The sequence below is a fragment of the Rhincodon typus genome, chromosome 1 (assembly GCF_021869965.1).
Source record: "Rhincodon typus isolate 14 chromosome 1, sRhiTyp1.1, whole genome shotgun sequence".
In the NCBI taxonomy this organism is placed as follows: Eukaryota; Metazoa; Chordata; class Chondrichthyes; order Orectolobiformes; family Rhincodontidae; genus Rhincodon; species Rhincodon typus.
In genome coordinates this window covers 76055948-76077192 of record NC_063332.1, presented here as the reverse complement: position 1 = coordinate 76077192, position 21245 = coordinate 76055948, and the positions used below count along the sequence as shown (strand labels likewise).

General features: G+C 39.8%; 1 protein-coding gene across 2 annotated transcripts in view; it reads right to left on the bottom strand.

The window, feature by feature from the left end:
* The window catches only part of kdr (kinase insert domain receptor (a type III receptor tyrosine kinase)), a 75390-nt gene that overhangs the window by 13884 nt on the left and 40261 nt on the right, over positions 1-21245 (bottom strand). For both annotated transcript variants that reach the window (XM_020528870.2, XM_048600179.1), the window contains 9 exons: positions 19518-19868; positions 19067-19213; positions 18046-18177; positions 12020-12126; positions 11433-11568; positions 10682-10786; positions 8946-9059; positions 4741-4829; positions 1246-1402 (listed from right to left, as the gene is read on the bottom strand). In XM_020528870.2, the coding sequence (XP_020384459.1) occupies positions 1246-1402; positions 4741-4829; positions 8946-9059; positions 10682-10786; positions 11433-11568; positions 12020-12126; positions 18046-18177; positions 19067-19213; positions 19518-19868 (1338 nt within the window). The remainder of the gene's footprint in view (positions 1-1245; positions 1403-4740; positions 4830-8945; positions 9060-10681; positions 10787-11432; positions 11569-12019; positions 12127-18045; positions 18178-19066; positions 19214-19517; positions 19869-21245) is intronic.

Below are 21245 nucleotides of genomic sequence, written 5' to 3'. Positions count from 1 at the left end.
TTACTGGAGAGTGTGGTAGGGCATGCCAGGAGCTGCACCACGCGTACCTAAAAATAAAGTGCTAATCTGGAAAAACTACAGAACTACTTGCGGGCCAAACAGCATGCAATTGATAAGGTTAAGCAACCCCATAAACAAAAAATTAGATCTAAGCTCAGCAGACCTGCCACATACAGCCGTGAATGGTGATGGACAATTAAACAACACACTGGAGGTGGAAGCTTGATAAATATCCCCATTCTGAATGAGGGGAAACCAACACATCAGTGCAAAAGGAAAGGCTGAAATATTTACATTCATCTTCAGTCAGAGGTGACAAGTTGACAATCTATCTTGACGTACTCCTGAAGTCCTTAGCATCAGAGATGCCAGTTTACTACCAACTTGCTTCACTCAACATGGTACCAAGAATGTCTGATGGTACTGGATAATGCAAAGGCTATGCGTCCTGACAACATCTGGCAATAGCACTGAAGACTTGAGCTTTAGAACTAGCTGTGGCCCTCACCAAGCTGTTCCAGTGCAGCTACAGCATTGGTGTCTGCTCGACAATATGGAAAATCTCCATGGTGCAACCTATGCATGAGGGGCAGGGAAAATCCAATGTGGTCAATTATTGCCCTGCCAGTCTACTGTTAATTTTTTGTAAAGTGATGAAAGGAAGTATCAATCTTCCTTCACTCCCTTCATCACAAATGTACAGTGTGTAATTTTTACAATATGCACTGCAGTAACTAACCCAAGGATCCTCCAGCAGCATCTTCCATACCTATGACTTCTACCATCTGGAAGGTCAAGGCACCCATTATAAGGGAACACCACCAACTGTAAGCTCCACTCCAAGTCACAGACTATCCCGACTTGGAACGACATCACTGTCCCTTCACTGTCATTGGGTCGATTCCTGAAGCTCTCTTCTTAACAGTGCACTAGATGTCACTGCAGCCCAAGGATAAGAAGGCAGCTCACCCCACCACCTCCCCACCCCCATCTTCACAATTAGGGATGGATAATATATGCTAGCCTTGCCAACACCACCCACAACCTATGAACAAATAAAAAAAACTTCAAATCATGTTTATCAATATCAATATTCAATTGTCAAGCTGCTATTTGCAAATGGATTCATCCACTACTTCAGTAAGAACACTTCAACACGAAATGTTTATTTTTTCATGCATAGGATTTCTTTGCTTCATCACAATTTCATAAATTAAACAAAGATGCCCCGAAGTAAATCTTTACCTTCCTCCTCTTCCACATCGCTCAGTGATTTTTCTTCTGCGAACCCAGAACTGGTGGAGCTCTCACTACTTGCAATGCTGTCTAAGCGCCGTTTAAACTCACTCTCCATTTCAGCATAATCATTTTCTTTTACCTGTCTTGACTTCAGTGCTTTGCTCTGTAATAAGAGAATAAAAATGCAAATTATGTGTGAAGAGAACATTTTATATGATATCTACAAAACTTATGTAATGCATACAAGAGTATGATAACCTACCAACTAGATGTCCGTTGAAATTAGTGGGCATTGAGCAGGTAAGATAAGCAATGCTAGACCCAAGAATCGGTTCTCAGCTTTCTATGTTGAAGTGGGGAATATTGAATATGCTGTGCTGTCTGTGATGAATTATCTGTCCCAGAATGTTTCACAAAGGATCATAATTGATTACAATTACTAAGCACTTGCAGAAATTGTTGCCAACTTTTATGCGGCGTTGCCACCATTGTTGTGTCTCTGTCATCTGGCCATCTTTTGATATGACTCAGTCACACAGGAATTCTGTTGGCAGATCTTTCATTGGACTGAAGACAATGGGATCATGAAAGGGCAATGAACAGAGGGTAGCCTGGAAACATAGTTCTTCTGTGTTCTGATTTCATTGTTTTCAATGGGGAAATGCCAACTTTATTGTTTTAAATAATACACAATTTGTTACAGTGACAAAAAGAATCTTATATTTCCATGCACTTTTTTAAACAAATTTGTCCATTTTTACTTACTGAATTATAGAATTACAATATTTTCTTAACAATTAAAACTTCCATTTATATAATACATTTAATGTTATATAAGGGGAGCTGATGGTGTAGTGGTAATATCACTGGACTAGTAAACCAGTGACCCAAGCCAATGGAAAGGTGATGACCTATTGGTATTATCACCAAACTATTAATCCAGATACCCAAGTAATTTTCTGGAGACCTGAGTTCGAATCCTGCCATGGCAGACGATAGAATTTGAATTTGATAAAACATCTGGAATGAAGAGTCAAATAATGACTATGGAACGATGTCAATTGTCAGAAAAAACCAATCTGGTTCACTCATGTTGTTTAGTGAAGGAAATCTGTTTTACCTGGTCTGGCTTACGTGTAACTTTAGGCCCACAACAATATGGTTGATTCCCATGAATGAATTAAAGAAAAGAGTATCTTGGGACAAGAGTTCAAATCCCATCATGGCAGATGGTGAAATTTGAATTCAATAAGAAAACTCTGGAATTTAAAGTCAGTCTAATGGCAACCATGTAACCATTGCCATAAAAACCCATCTGGTTCACTAGTGACTTTTAGGGAAGGAAACTTGCAAACTTTGCCAGAGCTAAATGTAACTCCAGACCCATAACAATATGGTTGACTCTTAATGGCCCTTTGAAATGGCCTTGAAAGTCAACCAGTTCAAAGTGAGCTAGGACTTTGCCAATGATGCCTACACCTCATGCAACACTTTAAAAGAAAATGGTCAAAGAGGTAGATTGTGAGGAGTGTCTTAAAACAAGAGAGAAAAGTGGAGAGGCAGACACGAAGCAAATTCCACAAACTTAGAGCTTAGGCATTGAATATCAATTATGCACTCAGGGGTAGACTAGTGTACAGAATTGAAGGAGTGCAGAAATCGCAGAGGATTGTAAGGCTGTAAGAGGTTACAGAGATAGGAGGAGTGAGGTGATTGAAAATTAGAACATGAGGATAGAATTTTAAATTCAAGGTCTAGCTCAAAAACAGAGTTAAAAATGAAAACATAGATTGATTGAGGACATCTATATATCCTTCCATAATTACTCCAAAAGACAGGATTGGTCGTCATAGTGAGACACGTTCTGAAAATGTGGCTAATGTATATTTGTTTTTGAACTCCAAATCATTATGTAGATCAGGAACAATAGAGACCCAATACTGTTCCTTTTCAAGCTCAACTGAAAATATTTCTCCAACCATAATCTCCTAACTGGCAACCACCACTTCCTTATCATTCAGAAAAATTTCTGTCCACCTTTGAGGTTTCTCAAAGTAACCATTACATGAGATTTGGAGCTTTCTCAAAGGTTTTCCAGCCTAGACATGATTGTTGGTCTGATGGACCTCCTTCTCTGCTGTATCATTCAATGATTCTATGAAATATAGGAATATAATGCACAAGACATTCTCATTTTCACTTGAGAAGTCATTTCTTCAAAATTCTAAGCAAGTTGGTAGAGCAGAATCCATTGCTTTTCAATCTGAGTTGACTGCCATTTAGTAATGCACTATCACACAGATAATGGTCAAATTTGTTCCGCTAGGCCAGCTCTATTATGCTATCGATTATTGATAGAGGATCTGACAGTTTGTTGTTTACAGCTTGCCAAATAATGCTCATGTTTAATTTTTTACCTCTGATTTCTCTTTCAAAAAGCAAATTGCCCAAAATTTTGCAACTTCTCACTTTCAATAGACATGTTCAGTCAGCCAATCTGAATTATTAGCTGGCAGCTTAGGGAACATGTAAATTTACCATCAGCAAATCACTGAATGATGTGGGCATTAGCAAGTTGGGAGAATTGTGTCCAATGACAAATGAGGTGATTCCCTCCATCAAGGGCAAATAGTCCTATTTTCCAACCAAGTGTGAACAGTGAAATGAAATTCTCGTAGCAAGGAACCTATTTGCATGGATTAGCATGTGTTAACATTCTCATTATTATATCATCTCCCCTCATTAATATGCAGTTTCCCATTCTGCTACCCACTGGATAGAAACTAGACAGTGACCATTCCCAACATGAAAGTCAGAGCAGTAACCTGGTGGTTCCAGCTCACTGCTTGCCTCTGCGGACCTCCATCAGTCACCAACATCTCAGAGCACTCTCCATGGGCAATGACCACATGCAACCACCAACCTCCACAGACCTGAACACATAATCCAGCCTGACACTTTGGTTGACTACATACTGAAAGTGTAAAGTAATATAAGAAACACCATCTTTGGGTAAGATTTTAAACTGAGGTCCTGTCAGGCATGAAAATTCAGAAAACAACATCAGTAAAAGCAGATGATCTGGTCACTATCTCACTCCTGCTTATGGGACTATGCTGTGAGTAGGTTGGCTGATGTGTTTCTTTACCTTACACCAGTGACTACAGTGTGAAGTAACTTATTGGCCATGAAGAATGTTTGGTCATTTTGAAGTTATGAAATTCAAAATGCAACTTCTTTCTTTCAATTAACCTAGAGTTGGGGTACCCCTGTGAGCACTGAATCTGCACCTCTTAGAAAACTGTAAAACACAGCACAAAAGTGTGTAATAAATAAAACAAAAGAACTACTGATGCTGGAAATCTAAAACAAAAACAGAAATTGCTGGTGAAATTCAAAAAACAAAATCGAGCAGCATGTGTGGGAGGAAAGCAGAGTTAACATTTCGAGTCCGGTGACTCTTCATCAGAATCCATGTAATTCAGACGAATATCGATTTACCTTGTAGGGGATATAATTGCTTCGCTTGCTTCTCAAGTAGTTTGATAGGTTCCCATACTTGCAAAACTCAACAATCACCATCAAAGGTCCTGAAGTTAGAACAACAGGGTTAACAATATTAACAGCTTGCCAAAAATGCACCATCACAATTAAAAAAAAATTCTCCTTCATCTTATTATTTCATTTTAAATACTGTTCATTGTTTACACAAATTATCAATGAAATTAATGCAATGGTTTCATCAATTCAATCCAAGGAATTTTTTTTGTCGTATTTCTGATTTATCTATTATTTATCACTGCAGTTAACAACCATTTAAATAAAAACAACTCATCAAACGTCAACTTTCCTGCTTTCTGAAAGTACCTCCCCAGCCCCACCCCTCCTCTCTATTTATTTCAGAGCTCCCTTCCCCCTCCTCTAATTCTGAAGAAGGGCCCTGACCCGAAACATCAACTTTCCTGCTCCTCTGATGCTGCCTGGCCTGCTGTGCTCCTCCAGCTCCACACTGTGTCGGCAGATACTATATTAGGTTACCGGGAGAGGGCACCAGTTCACCATGTTATTGCTAATGGTTTGGGATTCATAAAAGACTGGCAAAGAAATCCACCAATCAACGGAAAATCACCAAGCTGTTACTGGTTGGCACTGGCTATAATACCCAGCTCACATGTCCACTGTTACATATATCAGTGCCACTAAACGAATTGTAGCTTTTTACTGAGCACAATGTCAATTGTTCACTTGCAGCACTCTTGCCTCTAAGTGACAAGGCTCAAGAGCTTGGAAATGAAGGCTGACACTCCACCGCACTACCGTACAAATGCTGCAACATCAGATGTGCCTGCTCAGGTGGGTGTAAAAGATCCCACAGCATTGTTTGGTAGTACAGAACATTGAAACCAAGATTAAAGGCTTTGACTTTGGGTATCCTTTGAGCAATCCCATCCTATGTTTTGAAGAAAGAGCAGAGGAGTTAGGATAAGGTGGATATGTATCTCTCAATTAATGTTGCAAAAACAAATTACCTGGTTATTTTCACTTTGCTGTTTGCATTGCTGTATGCAAATTGGCAGTTGCATTTCTTAAATTTAACAGTGGTTATACGTCAAAAAATATTTTATTGACTGTAAAGTGCATGAGATATCTGGAAGTTATTAAAAATCTTATAATCTAAAGTTGAGCTGTCATGTGAAGTTTCCATCAGTTTCTTACAATGAATTTCTACGTGTTCAGTGTGGGTATAGTTTAAACTACAAATTCTGGGAAAGATAATAGCCTTTTTTTTAGATTTAATTAAAACTAGTAATATTTTAATCATGTGTATTTTTGACAGGTGTTTCTTTGGTATCAGTCCTAATGTTGGAGATTGGGCCACTCCCAACATACATGATGTAGCTTTCTAACTTCTAAGGTGGCCCAACTATTTAACTAGCATATGTCTTCTGCAAAGATGTTAACGCAGCTGAAGGGTACACAGTTCTAGACTTCCAATGGTTAGCCTCACACAAGTAAAGCACAATTTAAAAACAAATGGCTGTCAAAATTTGTTAGTGCAGTTCTGGTGGAAAGAGGACTCTTTCCAGGTCAGTGAAAATTGATACTACTGGAGCGCCTGGCATGAAGATAAATGTGTGTTCTCAAAGTACTTCACTTGTGAAAGAGGTGAAGAAGTTCAATGATTCATTAGAGTATGAAGGGAAGCCAACAATGTCCATTATTAAGGATGAGATTGCAGTGCACTTGAAAGTGCATGATAAAACAGGCAAAGTCAGCGCAGCTTTGTCAAGGGGAGGTCATGACTGACAAATTTGTTAGAATTCTTTGAGGAGGTAATGAGCACGTTAGACAAAGCAGAGCTAATGGACACGATCTATTTGGATTTCTAGAAGGCCTGTGACAAAGTACTGCACAGGAGGCTGCTAACTAAGAATACATGGTGCTAGGAGCAAAATACTGGAATGGATATAGGATTGGGTGACGAGCAGAAGGCAGAGAGTAGGGATAAAGGAGTTTTTCTCAGAGAGGCAACCAGTGACCAGTGAAGTTTCACAAAGGTCAGTGCTGGGACTAGTCATGTTATAGATTATCGAACTGGATGAAGGAATTGAGGACATTGTTGCTATTTTTGCAAATGACACCAAGACAGGTGGAGGGACAGGCAGTGTTGAGAAGATGGGAAAATGCTGAAGGAATTGAACAGGCTAGCAGAATAGGCAACGCAGTGGCAGGTGGAATATAATGTGGGAAAGTGTGAGGTTAAGCACTTTGGGAGGAAGAATAGAGGTGTGGATTAGTTTCTAAACAGGGAAAGTCTTCAGAATTCTGAAGCACAAATGGATTTGGGAGTCCTACTTCAGGATTCTCGTAAGTTTCATTTGGCAATTAGGAAGGCAAACGTAATGTTAGCATTCATTTTAAGAGGGCTAGAATACAAGAGTAGACATGTACCACTGAGGCTGTATAAGGCTCTGACCAGACTGCATTTGGAGTATTGTGAGCGGTTTTGGGCCTCGAATCTAAAGAAGGATGTATTGGACTTGGAAGGGGCCCAGAGGACTTCAGAAGAATGATCCCGAGGATGAAGTGCCTTGTATTTGAGGAGCTGTTGAGGACTCTGGTTCTGCACTCGATAGAGCATAGGAATGGGGTGGGGGGTTCTAATTGAAACTTACAAGACACTGAATGGACGTGGAGAAGATGTCTTCACTCGTATGGGAGACTAGGACACCCAATGGCACAGCCTCAAAGTGGAGAAATGACCCTTTAGAACTGAGATGAAGACAAATTGCCTCAACCAGATAGTAGTGAATCTGTAAAACTTACTGCTGCAGAGGGCTATGGAGATCAAATTATTGAATGCATTTAAGACAGAGATAAATAGGTTCTTGATTGGTAAGGGGGTCAAGGGTCACAGGGAGAAGGCAAGAGAATGGTGTTGAGAAACATATCAGCTGTGACTGAATAGCAGAGCAGACTCAATGGGCTGAATGGCCTATTTCTGCTTCTGTATCTTATGGTGAAATATTTAAAACCGTTGTCACACATAGGTGATTCACAAGCCATTAAGGGGTTAGTTGATAGCAATTGGCCTCCTAGTTTGTGGGTTCAAGTTCAACTTTAGGGCCTGAACACTTGCATCAAGAATGGCAATCCGGTAGGGTACTGTTGGAGATGTCATCTTTTGGATAAGATATCAAACTGAGATCCCATCTACCAGCTTGGGTAGATTGGAAAGGTTCCATGGCACAATAAGAAGAACAAATGTGTTTTCCTGGTGTCCTCCTGACCAATATTGATCACTCAATCAACCTTGCTGTTTGTAGGAGATTGTTATGCACATATTGACTTCTGTGTTTTCTAGATTACAGCTGTGGCAATGCTTAAAACTGCAAAGTGCTTTGATATGTCCAGTGATCTTGAAAAGCAGCTTTTGTTTGACTGTTCTCCCAGATAGATTCAAAGCATGTGGAGTTGATATCAATATTTCGGAGAACAATGGTGAAGTAGGGTCACATCACCTCACTTAACTATTTTGTTAAAATTCACGCTGAAACAATTATCTTCTTTATTTCAAAATAAACATAATTCAAGGTATCATAGAATCCCTACAGTGTGGAAGCAGGCCATTTGGCCCATCAAGTCCACACTGACCCACCGAAGAACATCCCACCCAGACCCCGACTCTATCCCTGTAACTCTGCATTTTTCCCATGGCTAATTCACCTAGCCAACACATCCCTGGACACTATGGGCAATTTTGCATGGCCAATCCACTTTAACTACACATCTTTGGAGTGTGGGAGAAAACCAGAGCACCCGGAGACCAACATAGACACGGGGAGAATGTGCAAACTCCACACAGACAGTCCCCGAGGCTGGAATCGAACCCAAGTGCTGTGAGGCACCACTGAGCCACCGTACCACCCACAAGGAGTACACAGCAATGGGCAAATTAGGTGAAACACAATTTGGAATTATTTTGGGAGTCATTTTTTAACTTTGCTGGAAGTGCAAAAGATGTACAGTAATTCATTCACTGCCTTGCAAGGATAAATTAATTGGTTAACATCATATTGGAGATGAATGAATGAAAATAAAAGTAGCTACCGCTATGAATTATCTGTATTGTATTCCACAGAAAAGGTCAGTAAAGAGCAGTAGGCCTGAACAAAACCAAAGGGAGGAGTTTGCAATGGACTCACCTCCTGCTTTTGTGCAGGCTCCGAGCAGGTTCACCACATTGAGGTGATGGCCAATATGAATAAGAATCTTCAGTTCGGACATCAATGCTCTTTGTTCGCTAGATGTTGCTCCTTCTGAAAATAGCAGTAAGATAAATAAGTATATTCCAACTGTTGCAAACAAAATAAATTCTGAGATTATGAATGAAAATAACTTTGAAAATTCATTTAATGTGCTGCAGTTCTGTCCAATAAATTTATAATCTGAATTGTACCACTGGATGATTAAATGTGCTCATACATCAATTGACATTAGGTTTTTTGCTAGAATTTTATTGATAAATAACAAAATGAATATGACTTCAGTTAGCACAGCCCTAACCCTAACCCTAGGTGAAGATTCAAGCCCATAGTACAGGAAATCACAATATTTAAAAATTTAAGCTAAGTAAAAAATCAGCATGAGACATTTTCTACCATCCCATGATTCTGATTCTTTTCTGTGATTGATTCACAATTAAACTATCCCATAAAATACTTGTATGAAGACAAATCTCAATTATCTGAACTGTTTTTGGGGAATCCTACTGGAACCAAATTTCCAATTCAGACAATTAACCTAAAAATACGCATGCTGCAAAAGTCTAAAGTTGCATCAAAGCTCACCCATACCTCCACTGAATCCCATTCTGAGTTCCCATGCAGTCAACATTTAAAATAGTCATCGGAGGGGAAAGTTTCTGGCAGCTTCTCAAAAAAATAGGAAAATGGGATCTGAAGTTTCTGAAAGGTACTATTGTGAAGGGAGAGGAGCATAATTTTGTAAGTATAAAATTTTGAGGATATACCTCCGAAGGCATTGCCAACTTGCATTATCCTAACTAATAATTTTCCCAACAGAATTTCAGCCATTGACCTGATTCTTTTGCTTTGATGAGTTTTAAGAATTCATACTCTTGATGCAGAGATTTACGCATTACCGTGTTACTTGGAGGTCAGCTGGAATCTTAACATTTCAGTGGGCAGAAAATCCTACAAAGTCTGGTGGGCTCCTCTCCCAATACCATGAACTTGATATTGCTGCACAAAGACCATGGATCGGTTTTAACAAGGTGCCACATATGCTGCCTTATGATTAGCATCTGCCCAGTAGAACAACCTCTTTGCCACAACCACATCACAACTCAGTAATAAATTGAAGAGCCACCAGTCAAACAAATTCACTGAGCATTGCCAGCATTGCCCCAGCATTTCAAGACATTTAGGCTGGTCTTGATGAGGTGAGTGGAAAGGGAATGTTGAACAAGGTAGCGCACAGGAGGGTAGATGCTCAGAAGAAAATCTGTCAGAATGTAAACTCTGATTGACACCACGGGCTCGGGAAAGAGTAAACTTTGATTGGCACCAGCCTATAGGGCTAAACCTGACAAATGACAGACTGGGCACAGATTTCTCCCACTGCCCTTCAAATCTGAATAGGGGACAGAGTAAAATGCCTGCATGAGGGCCTCAACTGGCTCTAAGTGGGTGACCCTTCTGATGCATGCTAATCTCATATAGGGCAGGGAGGGTGGATAGGCAGCTGGCACACTAGTGATGGCATGCCACTTTATTTCACATTCTCACCTGGCCTTTCTCAAATCAACGAGAATTATAATAAATAAATTGATTGTGCTTGGTTTGGAAAAACAGCCTTCAGAATTTGAGCAAACTTACACTGACAATTTTAGACAAAAGTCTTTCCAGCTTTCAGTTACCTTTCAACATCTTGACAGCAACAGTTCTGCAAGTAGAGGCTTTTCCAATATTAAATGCAGCTGCTTCAACCACTTTGCCAAAAGCTCCACAACCCAAAGGTTTGCCTGATTAAAGAAATAAAAGGACCTTTCAATCTTGAGAATTGTATGAACTAATAAATCAGCTGCTTTGAAAATTCTTGGCAAATCCCACACTATGGGGAATACAAATTGGACTTTTTCAGACAATGGTGTGCAACATTCAAGGGAATAGGTTTTACAGAAGAAAACTCAATAGTTCTCGTGTCATTAGTGAAGCTGCTGCTTACCAAGGAACAAGTCAATATTACTGTCAAAAATTGTTTACAAAAACATAATATATTTTCTATGCAAGCAAAATGGCTTTTTTCTGTACTGTAGATCTCTACAACTCTGACTATGACAATTGCAGGGGCATGTTCTTCACCAAAGAACAGATTTTTGTAGATTCTGTTGACCACTGTTGTTTCTTCCTCTGGAAATTTGATAAATAAGTAAACATGTACAGCACCATAATAACAGGCTTTATCCCAATCATTTGATTTATAACTCTCAGTCAAGAATGGTGAAATCCTTCACAGAACTTGCAGGCAAAAAGATGTAGACTTACTAACACAGAACAAAAAACATTTCAATACCACCAAATACAACAATTTATGGTCAATTGAGAGATTGTGTGTGCAGGTGAAGGAATATAGATGACCTTCATAAGGATTTAAATGTAGAATCTCACCTAATTTAAGTCTATCTCTAGGAAACTCCCATTTACTGGCATCATATGACAGTCTTTTACACTGCTCATCCGTAGATATTTCATCTGGGTCCATGATGATTGACAAGTAGCCAGCCTTCAGTTCTGCATCACTGGGCTGGAAAAGAGTGACAAGGCAAGTAACTTTAACAGTCAGCCTGTTTTCACAGAATGGTAATGCTCACTTTAGCGACTGTCAAGAAAGGACATAGAGCAGTCAATGATCCAGAATTAAATGTTGCCAAACAAACAAAAGCATCTAGGATACTGGCGAACTGAACATGCATGCCTAGCTTGCAATTACTTTAGATTTCATTGTAATACACAAGGGCCATCCTAAACATGCAGCATTGAGCTACAAGACTTTTTCTCACCCATGAATGGAAATTCTAATTAACACACATTAGACAATCCGTCTTTGAATCATGCAGCTGCATTAAGGAGAGGAAGAAAAAAATGCATGTGTTGTTTTAAACACAAAGGAAAGATCCACGTAAAAAGGCTACAGTCGGTTTTCATTTGTCAGTCAATGTATGTTCCCATGGGACAATAGTGGAATGTTTCATTACCCGTTTTACTGTCCGCAAGATGATTATTAGAAGCAACCAAAAGAACAAGGCAATCACACCAGTGCCAACTAGGATGATCAATTCAAGGTTTGCCTTATCTTCAAATCCTGATATAGAAGAAAAACATCCTTTCAGTTTTGTGGAGACACATGTGATCAGAGACAGGGAATTTGTAAAGCACTAGATACATGCATAGATAACGCTTTACATATATATCAAAACAGGTGGAAAACAGAGTGAGCAAGATGAGCTTCTAATATACAAATTACATTAAGTTAAAAAAATTAAGCTTCACAGTATACTTCAGCATTTACATGATTTACTGCTTTCAGAAATACGCATCATACTCTGTATTACAGAAAAGATCAATACGAATGTATTGCTGAAAAACAAGTTAAATTTTGTCAAATCTTTTCACCTTGTGCTCATTAGAAAATTTAGTAAGAATAACAAAGTAAAGTTAAAACAGCATATGCTATACAAGAGGAGACTGCTAAGTTTTGGCAAGTAGACACTAATCAGTAGAGGTACGGCCATAGAAAGCGCACCTAGTTAATGATCACTGACAATTGAGTGCCAAGCTTTGTTTAAACTTTATCCAGACAGGTTGACTCTGAATGATGATGATGCCCTAAGAAATGAACCAAGAGTAGTGGTCCTATTTTGTTGAGTTTTTTTCTATTCATTTGTGGGATGTGGGCGTCACTGGCTGGCCAACATTTCTTGCCCATCGCTAGTTGCCCATGAGAAGGTGGTGGCGAGCTGCCTTTTGAACCGCTGCAGTCCTCCTGCTGTGGGTTGACCCACAATGCTATTAGGGGGCGAATTCCAGAATTTTGACCAGTGACAGTGATGGGACGGCAATATATTTCGAAATCAGGACGGTGTGTGTTTTGGAGGGGAACTTGGAGGTGATGGTGCTCTCATACGTCCGATGCCCTTGTTCTTCTAGATGAAAGTGGTCATGGGTTTGGAAGGTGCTGTCTGAGGATTTTTGGTGAATTTCTGCAGTGCATCTTGTAGATAGTACACACTGCTGCTACTGAGCATCGGTGATGGAGGGAGTGAATGCTTATGAATGTAGTCTTCCATCATTGAGTAGGAGGATATTTGTGGAGCCTCCTCCTCCAGTGGGTTGTCTAATTGTCCACCACCATTCACAACTGGATGTGGCAGGAATGCAGAGCTTAGATCTGATCCATTGGTTATGGGATCGCTTAGCTCTGTCTATCACTTGCTGCTTTCGCTGTTTGGCGTGCAAGTAGTCCTGTTTGGTGGCTTCACCAGGTTGATACCTCATCTTCAGGTATACCTGGTGCTGCTCCTGGCACGTCCTCCAGCACTCTCCATTGAACCAGGGTTGATCCCCTGGCTTGATGGTAATGGTTGAGTGGGGGATATGCTGAGCCACAAGGTTATAGATTGTGTTGGAGTACAATTCTGCTGCTGTTGATGGCCCCCAGTGCCTCATGGATGCCCAGTCTCGAGTTGCTAGATCTGTGCGAAGTCTGTCCCATTTAGCACGGTGATAGTGCCATACAACACGATGGAGGTCGTTCTCAATATGAAGGCGGGACTTTGTCTCCACAAGGACTGTGCGATGGTTACTCTTACCGATACTGTCATGGACAGACGTAACTGCAGCTGGCAGATTAGGAAGGATGAGGTCAGGTTTGTTTTTCCCTCTTGTTGATTCCCTCACTACCTGTTGCAGGCCCAGTCTAGCAGCTATGGCCTTTAGGACCCGACCAGCTCGATCAGTAGTACTGCTGCCGAGCCACTCTTGGTGGTGAACATTGAAATCCCCCACCCAGAGTACATTTTGTGCCCTTGCCATCCTCAGTGCTTCCTCCAAGTGTTGTTCAACATTGAGGAGTACTGACTCATCAGCTGAGGGAGGACAGTATGTGGTAATCAGCAGGAGGTTTCCTTGTCCATGTTTAGCCTGAAGCCATAGAGACTTCATGGGGTCCGGAGTCAATGTTGAAGACTAGAGCAACACCATCCCAATTGTATGCCACTGTGCTGTCCCCTCTGCTGGGTCTGTCCTGCCAGTGGGACAGAACATATCCAGGGATGGTAATGGTGGTGTCTGGGACATTGTCTGTAAGGTATGATTCTGTCAGTATGACTATGTTAGGCTGTTGCTTAACTAATCTGTGAGACAGCTCTCCCAATTTTGGCACTGACCCCCAGATGTTAGTGAGGAGGACTTTGCATGGTCAATAGAGCTGTTTCTGCCATTGTCTTTTCTGGTGCCTAGGTCAATGCCAGGTGATCCATCCAGTTTCATTTCTTTGAGACTTTGTAGCGATTGGTACATCTGAGGGGCTTGCTAGGCCATTTCAGAGGGCAGTTGAGAGTCAACCACATTGCTGTGGGTCTGGAATCACATGTAGGCCAGGCCAGGCAGATGTCCTCCCCTGAAGGACATTAGTGAACCAGATGGGTTTTTCTGACAATCGGCAATGATTTCATGGTGGTCAGTACATTCTTAATTCCAGACATTTTTTTTTGAATTCCAATTCCACCATCTGCCGTAGTGGGAATCGAACCCAGGTCCCCAGAACATCAGCTGGGCTTCCTGGATTAATAGTCTACCAATATTACCACTAGGCCATTGCCTACCCCCAATTGTTGAGATGGACATAATATCTTTACACAGTCTTTCTGACCAGAAGAAAACAAGGCCCTGCAGATTCCAGTCCATACAAGTGGAAGCTGTCCACAACCATATGACTATAAGGCATTGGAGCAGAATTAGGCCATTCAGCCCATTATGTTTGCTCCATCATGGCTGATATGTTTCTCAATTCCATCCTCTTGCCTTCTCCCAGTAACTCCTGATCCCCTTACCAATCAAGAACTTATGAATCTCTGTCCTAAATACACTGAAATCCTTGGCCTCCATAGCCTTCTGCAGCAATGGTTTCCACAGATTAACCACCCTCTGAAGAAATTCCTCATCTCAGTTCTACAGGGTCATCCCTTCACTCTGTGCCCTTGGTCCTAGCCTCTCCTAATAGCAACAGAAACATCTTCACCATGTCTGCTCTATCCAGGCCTCTCAGTGTTCTGTAAGTTTCAATCAGATTTCCCTCTTCCTTCTAAATTCCATAGGGTACAGACACAGATCATTCTTGTAAACATCCTCTGGACCCCCTCCAACGCCACCACATGCTTCCTCAGATATGGGGCCCAAAACTGCTCACAATATTCCAAATGCAGTCAGACCAGAGCCTTATACAACCTCAGCAGTACATCTCTGCTCTTGTATTCTTGCTTTCTCAAAATGAATGCTAACATTGCATTTGCCTTCCTAACTGCTAAACGAAACTTAAGAGAATCCTCAACTAGGACTCCCAATTTCATTTGTGCTCAAGATTTCTGAACCCTTCCCCATTTAGAAAATAGTCTATGACAAAGATGGGCAGGTTAGGTAGACTGGCCATGCTAAATTGCCCATAGTGTCCTGGGATATACAGGCTAGGTGGATTAGCCATACGAAATGCAGGGTTACAGGGATAGGGTAAGGGGAGGGTCTGAGTGGGATGCTCTTTGGAGGGTCAGTGTGGACTCGATGGGCCGCTTCCACACTATAAGGATTCTATGATTCTATTATTCCTAACAAAGTGCACAACCTCACCCTTTCCCACATTGTATTCCATCAGCTACAACTTTGCCCACTCTCCCAGCCTGTCCAGGTCCTTCTGCCTTGACCCTGCCTCCGCAAAACTATCTGTCCCTCCAGCTATCTGTGTCATCCACAAACTAAGCAACAATGCCCTCAGTTCCTTTGTCCAGGTCATTAATGTATAACGTGAATAGTTGTGGTTCCAACACTAGCCCCTGCGGAACTCCGCTTAAAAATGGACTCAAAAATTTTACCAATAACCAAAGTCAGGCTAACTAGCCTAGTCTTCCCTATCTTCTGCCTCCCTCCCTTCTTAAACAGGTGTGTTACATTAGCCATTTTCCAGTCTTTTGGGACTACCCTGACTCCATCCAGTGATTCCTGGAATTGCCATCAATGCTTCCACAATCTCCTCACCCACCTCCTTCAGAACTCTGGGGTGTAGTTCATCTGCTCAGGGTGAATTATCACTTTTAGACCTTTCAGCTTCCCCAGCACCTTCTCCTTAGTGATGGCCATTACGCTCACCTCTGCCCCTGACTCTTGAAGTTCTGCTTTGCTGGTGGTGTCTTCCACTATGAAAACTGATGCAAAATTTTCGCATTCTGATAGAGGGTGATAGAAGAAGCCAGAGTTCAACCACTGGGCTGGTTTAATGGCACCCAATGTTCCCAGCACCCCTCACTGGCTAAAATGTCATGGAGGCTCCTGGTTATGGGATATTAACGGATTGGAAGAGAGATTTTCATCTGTCAGGGACTGAAGTCCAGTCGCAGTAATGGAAGCAGTGCTCATGTCAGGCAGACCCAAAAGAGAACATTGTAGGAGGTGGACACCAAGATAAAAAAAAAGGGATTTAGCTATGATCAGGATTGTTTGCCCCAGTTTTGAGAGAACAGAGGAGGTTAAACAAGAAAGTGTGATTTATGAGTGTGGGCATGTGGGTAGGAGGTGCCATTAATAGGAGATACCCCATACCTTCATGCCCATACCAGTTCATGCAACTATAGTTACCAGGCTTGATGTGGGACTACCACTGCCATGGATACAATAGCAACAGGAGCAGGATGAACCCTTAAGTGGCCATTACTTGACTAGTTAAGCTCTTCAAAAAGGATGATTGAATGAGTGGTATGACACTCCCCCTTGTCCCTGAGTGCACTTCAAATCAATGTAGATGATCAATGATAAGTAATAAAAACATAATTCACATTATAAGTCGATAAGCTAATTAATATAAATGAATGACTCACTGAATTATAATAAAAACAGGAAATGCTGGAATAACATAGCAAGTCTATCACCATCTGAAAAATGAAAAGACAGATTAATGTTTCATCAGAATGGATCTTTACCCAAATTATAATTCTTATATTTTCTGTCTCAGTGATGAAGGACTTGACACATATTTCCAGCAATTCTGCTTTCATTCAAGACTGCAATAATTTTCATTTCTTTAAATTCTGACTCACAAATTAACTCTGTATGTCTTCACACTTAGTCAGTGATGAAAATAATCAGACTGAGGTAGGAAATTCAGGGAGTAATTATTTAGCTGCAATGCATCATCGGATTCAGTTAACACTTTAACTGTTATACTGTCACCAATTAACTTAATTATTGTCAGAATTTGAGTTATCAATGAACATGGTTTTACAGTTTAGTTCATAGAAATGCAAAATTGTTGTTTTCTGTATGTGGCGCAAATTAAATAGTGGGGAAGTTGTGGTCTGGGTTCAAGTCCTACCTACTCCAAAAATATATTATAAAATCTCTGAACAAGTTGATTAAAAATGTCTACAACTAAAATAATGTTTGCTCCTTGTTTTGTATATATTAACAGTTTAGGTGTGGACATTATTATGACTGTGGTATGAATAATAAGGGCAAGGATTTAGATATAAAGGTTTTACTATTTTAAGAAGCAGTTTTAAAAATTAGTTAGTGTAAAAATACCCTTTATTTCCACACAGCAAAAGTAAGTACAGTCCAGCATTTTATAGCTAATAGAAAGTAACAATAGTGTGGTACTATCAAAGAAAATGTCAATCCATGTTTATTGATCATTTGTAGTACACTACCTATATTTGTTGGTAAATAGAGATAACAAGGTGTAGACCTGGATGAACACAGCAGGTCAAGCAGCATCAGAGGAGCAGGAAAGCTGACGTTTTGGGCCTAGACCCTTCTTCAGAAAATTAAATAAATTAAAATTAAATAAATAATTACAATTATTAGTAAATACGAGGTAACTTGTCCATGACAACCTTACATTATGAGCAAACAATAAGAAATACTGCCTGTTACTGAACAAATTATCACATTTCAGTTCAAAACTATCCAAGTGTTATTCTGTCTGAAAATCATCTTGGTTTTGTTTTGGCATCCTAACCTTTTACAGCAATCATCGCAGAAGTCTCCGCACAGCCCTGGATGTTACAAGCCTCACACTTGTACCTCCCTTCATCTTCCTTCTTTAATCTCTGGATGGTCAAGGTCCTGTTCAGCTCATTTAGAACAATGCCTGGCAGGACACAAACAGACACACCATGTTAGCTCAACCACTTCCTGCAGCAGTCACAATATCGCAATTCATGACATGAACAAAAATGAAAAGAAACAACGGATAATAAGGCGATTTAAAAAAAGTAATACTGCCAAACATTTTTTTCCTATAATGCTTGATATTTCTTGTATAATATTTAAAACTCCTATAAATCTGTGTTGACTTTCTTTGTATACTGTGAAGCAATGAGCAGTATTTATTACATTAAATCTACATGGGTTTTACTATTTTACTCTCTTATTCCCTCCCCTCCACTTCTGAGGATAATATTCAGTATGTCTGCACAATAATACCCATCTTCCAGTAATACCAATGGAATGTACATTCTTGTTTGCTAGGAGAGTGAGCTTGCTATTTGATTGCAGGAGCATTGGAAGAGCTGAGTTCCATCCTTACCTATGTCATGCGCTTTTATTTGCTGGGAACCAAATGGCTGATCAAAAACAGGCATTTTGAGATTTTCTTTATGTTTGTGAAGAATGTGAATTAATCAGGAATTCCTTAAAGGCACTGACAAAAGGAATGTGGAGCCGGCTTGAGGGGCTGAAAAGCCTACTCCTGCTCCTATGTTCCTAAGTAACCGAAACAGCATTGGGATAATTTGGACTTTAGATATAATTTTAAATGGATGCTAAATACCTCAATGAATGGAAATGAAAATCGGGAAGATGAATAACAAACATCTGGCACAGTTCCTCCTGTTTTAAGACCATGATCCAAAATCCAAATTACTCCCAAAAATTGCCATTGCACTTTATAAGGCTAGTTAAATAAATCTGAATGTTGGCACGGTTACTAAGGCATGCTTCAATATAAATGTTATTCTGGGCAATTTTAATCTCCCTACCTGACATTTCCAGAAGCTGCTTGTTATTTTTATACCATATTATATGTGGGCTCGGTGCCCCGACCACATCACATTTCATCTCTACAGACGAGCTCATATTCACTGTTTGGTCTGTCAGATTCTGAAGCACCAATGGAGTCTGTTGAGCTGTAATGAAGATCAGTAGAAATTTTACCTCAGTCAACATCTTTCTGAGGTTGTCAAACATTTTTAGAACTATGAATGGATAGCACAATATGAATAGAATTGAAAATTGAAAAGGGGCAACTTTTGCTTTCTTACATTAAACCTGAAATTTGTTTCTGTCCAATGATACTATTTACTATTAAATGGAAAATGCTGACAATGCCAATATTTATCATTCTCATAAGCAGAAGTATTCACCAATAAACAGTAGCAGAATGGTTAGATATGATGCAATATATTGATTCATGATACTTTGTTTTCTCACCTTCTACAGAAAGTGTCTTCATTATACAGTGTTTTTCACCAGTCTTTTTATTCTGCGCTTCACAAAGATAGACTCCTTGATCGTGAAGAGATACCTTGCCAAAGCTCAGTTCAATGGTGATGTTTTCAGTCTTCTGTTCAGAAACCATCCTCCAAGTCATCAGTTGTGCATCACGTTGGAGGTCTTCACATGGGAGGATGGCAAGGTTGCCATGGCAGTTTTGGAGAATTTTGGAGTGGACCTTGTACCATTTAAGGTTCTCATATGTAAATTTGTCTGCTTTGCACTGAAGAGTTACATTGTCCTTTTCAATGGGATGGTCAGTAGGCTGCAAATTAATTTCAAGTCCCTCTGAAAGATTAATAGTCTAATCAGTTGTTTCTTTTCTATGAAGCTACTATACAACACCAACCAAAACAGTGTCAAAGGTGCCAAAATTTGCAAAGTCTCTTCGAATTCTGGCAATCATTTCCTGTCTTTCTGAGGAAAGCACTAATAGTTTGTCTTTTAAAAGGCCCATATATAGTTAATGTTGATAAGTGTAAGGCACTTAAAATGTATCTTAATGTTCAACTATTAAACAGATTGTCATCTGAATTGTAAAATTATTTTCCCTTATTTAGAATCAGTCATTCATAAAATTTGTTTCTTTCAAATGAATTGCCCAACATTAAAAATGTTTAATTAGAACCATTCTGTTTGACCTGGTTAGTCTAGCCAAATACTGCAGCTGGCAGAGTAGTAAATATACAAAACTGTAGCCAAGGAATGTAAACATATTTTATATTCTGATCTTCAACTATTAAAAGGCACCCACATTTGATCTTTTTAATTAATGTTCAACAATTCTTAAGAAAATTAGCAAAATGAAAACCTGCTTCTCATTATTTGTATCAAGTTGCAAACATTATTCCTCAACATTTTATAAACACAACAGTCATAAACAGATCGTCTAATAATCTAAACAATACTGCATAAACAGACTGGATCACACATTTATCAGCTGAAGCATCAATGACAATTCATTAGTTTAAAAAAAACTTCAGTAAAATGTCATTGCCTCTTCAGCAAGAAGTGATTTCCGTAGTTTAATGAGGTTGCATGAAATTTCTTTGCAGGAAATAAAATTTCCCAAACAGTCCACACACTAATACTCGAAAATAATTAATTTGTTAGTCAGAATTTTGTAAGAAATGACTAACACTTGAATTTAATTAAAAGTTGTGAGTCAAAAATATTGTGCATGTGACTGTTACAAATAGTATCTATCTGCTTTGAAGAAGTCAGTCTTTAAACTTCAAGTTACTTAAGAGGATCATGATACCAGCATAGAAAGTGATATTTCATTAGATCAGTATGAGTTCCACATTGCTAATAATAAAGGACAATCAATATTTTCATCAAGCTGTCTCTAGTAATGTTAAAAATGCCTGCAGCTTGTCTATGTTGACCTAATGAGGCTAACAGACCAACATACTGCAATCCTGCCATGAGCCTCATTAGGCATATGCACTGCATCTGGATTGCATTCTAATTTGAGTGCAATTCCAATTTCCTGGCCACTGGTTTTGATGTAAGTGGATGAGTAGATTATAGCTATAAATTTTTGCTCACCTGCAACCTATTCCTATGTCCCAGACTATAATTGGAAAAGTGATGGACTCTCTTCAATCACCATCACATGTACAAGTCCACATAACTAACTTGAGGGAGATGAGATCAGGTGGT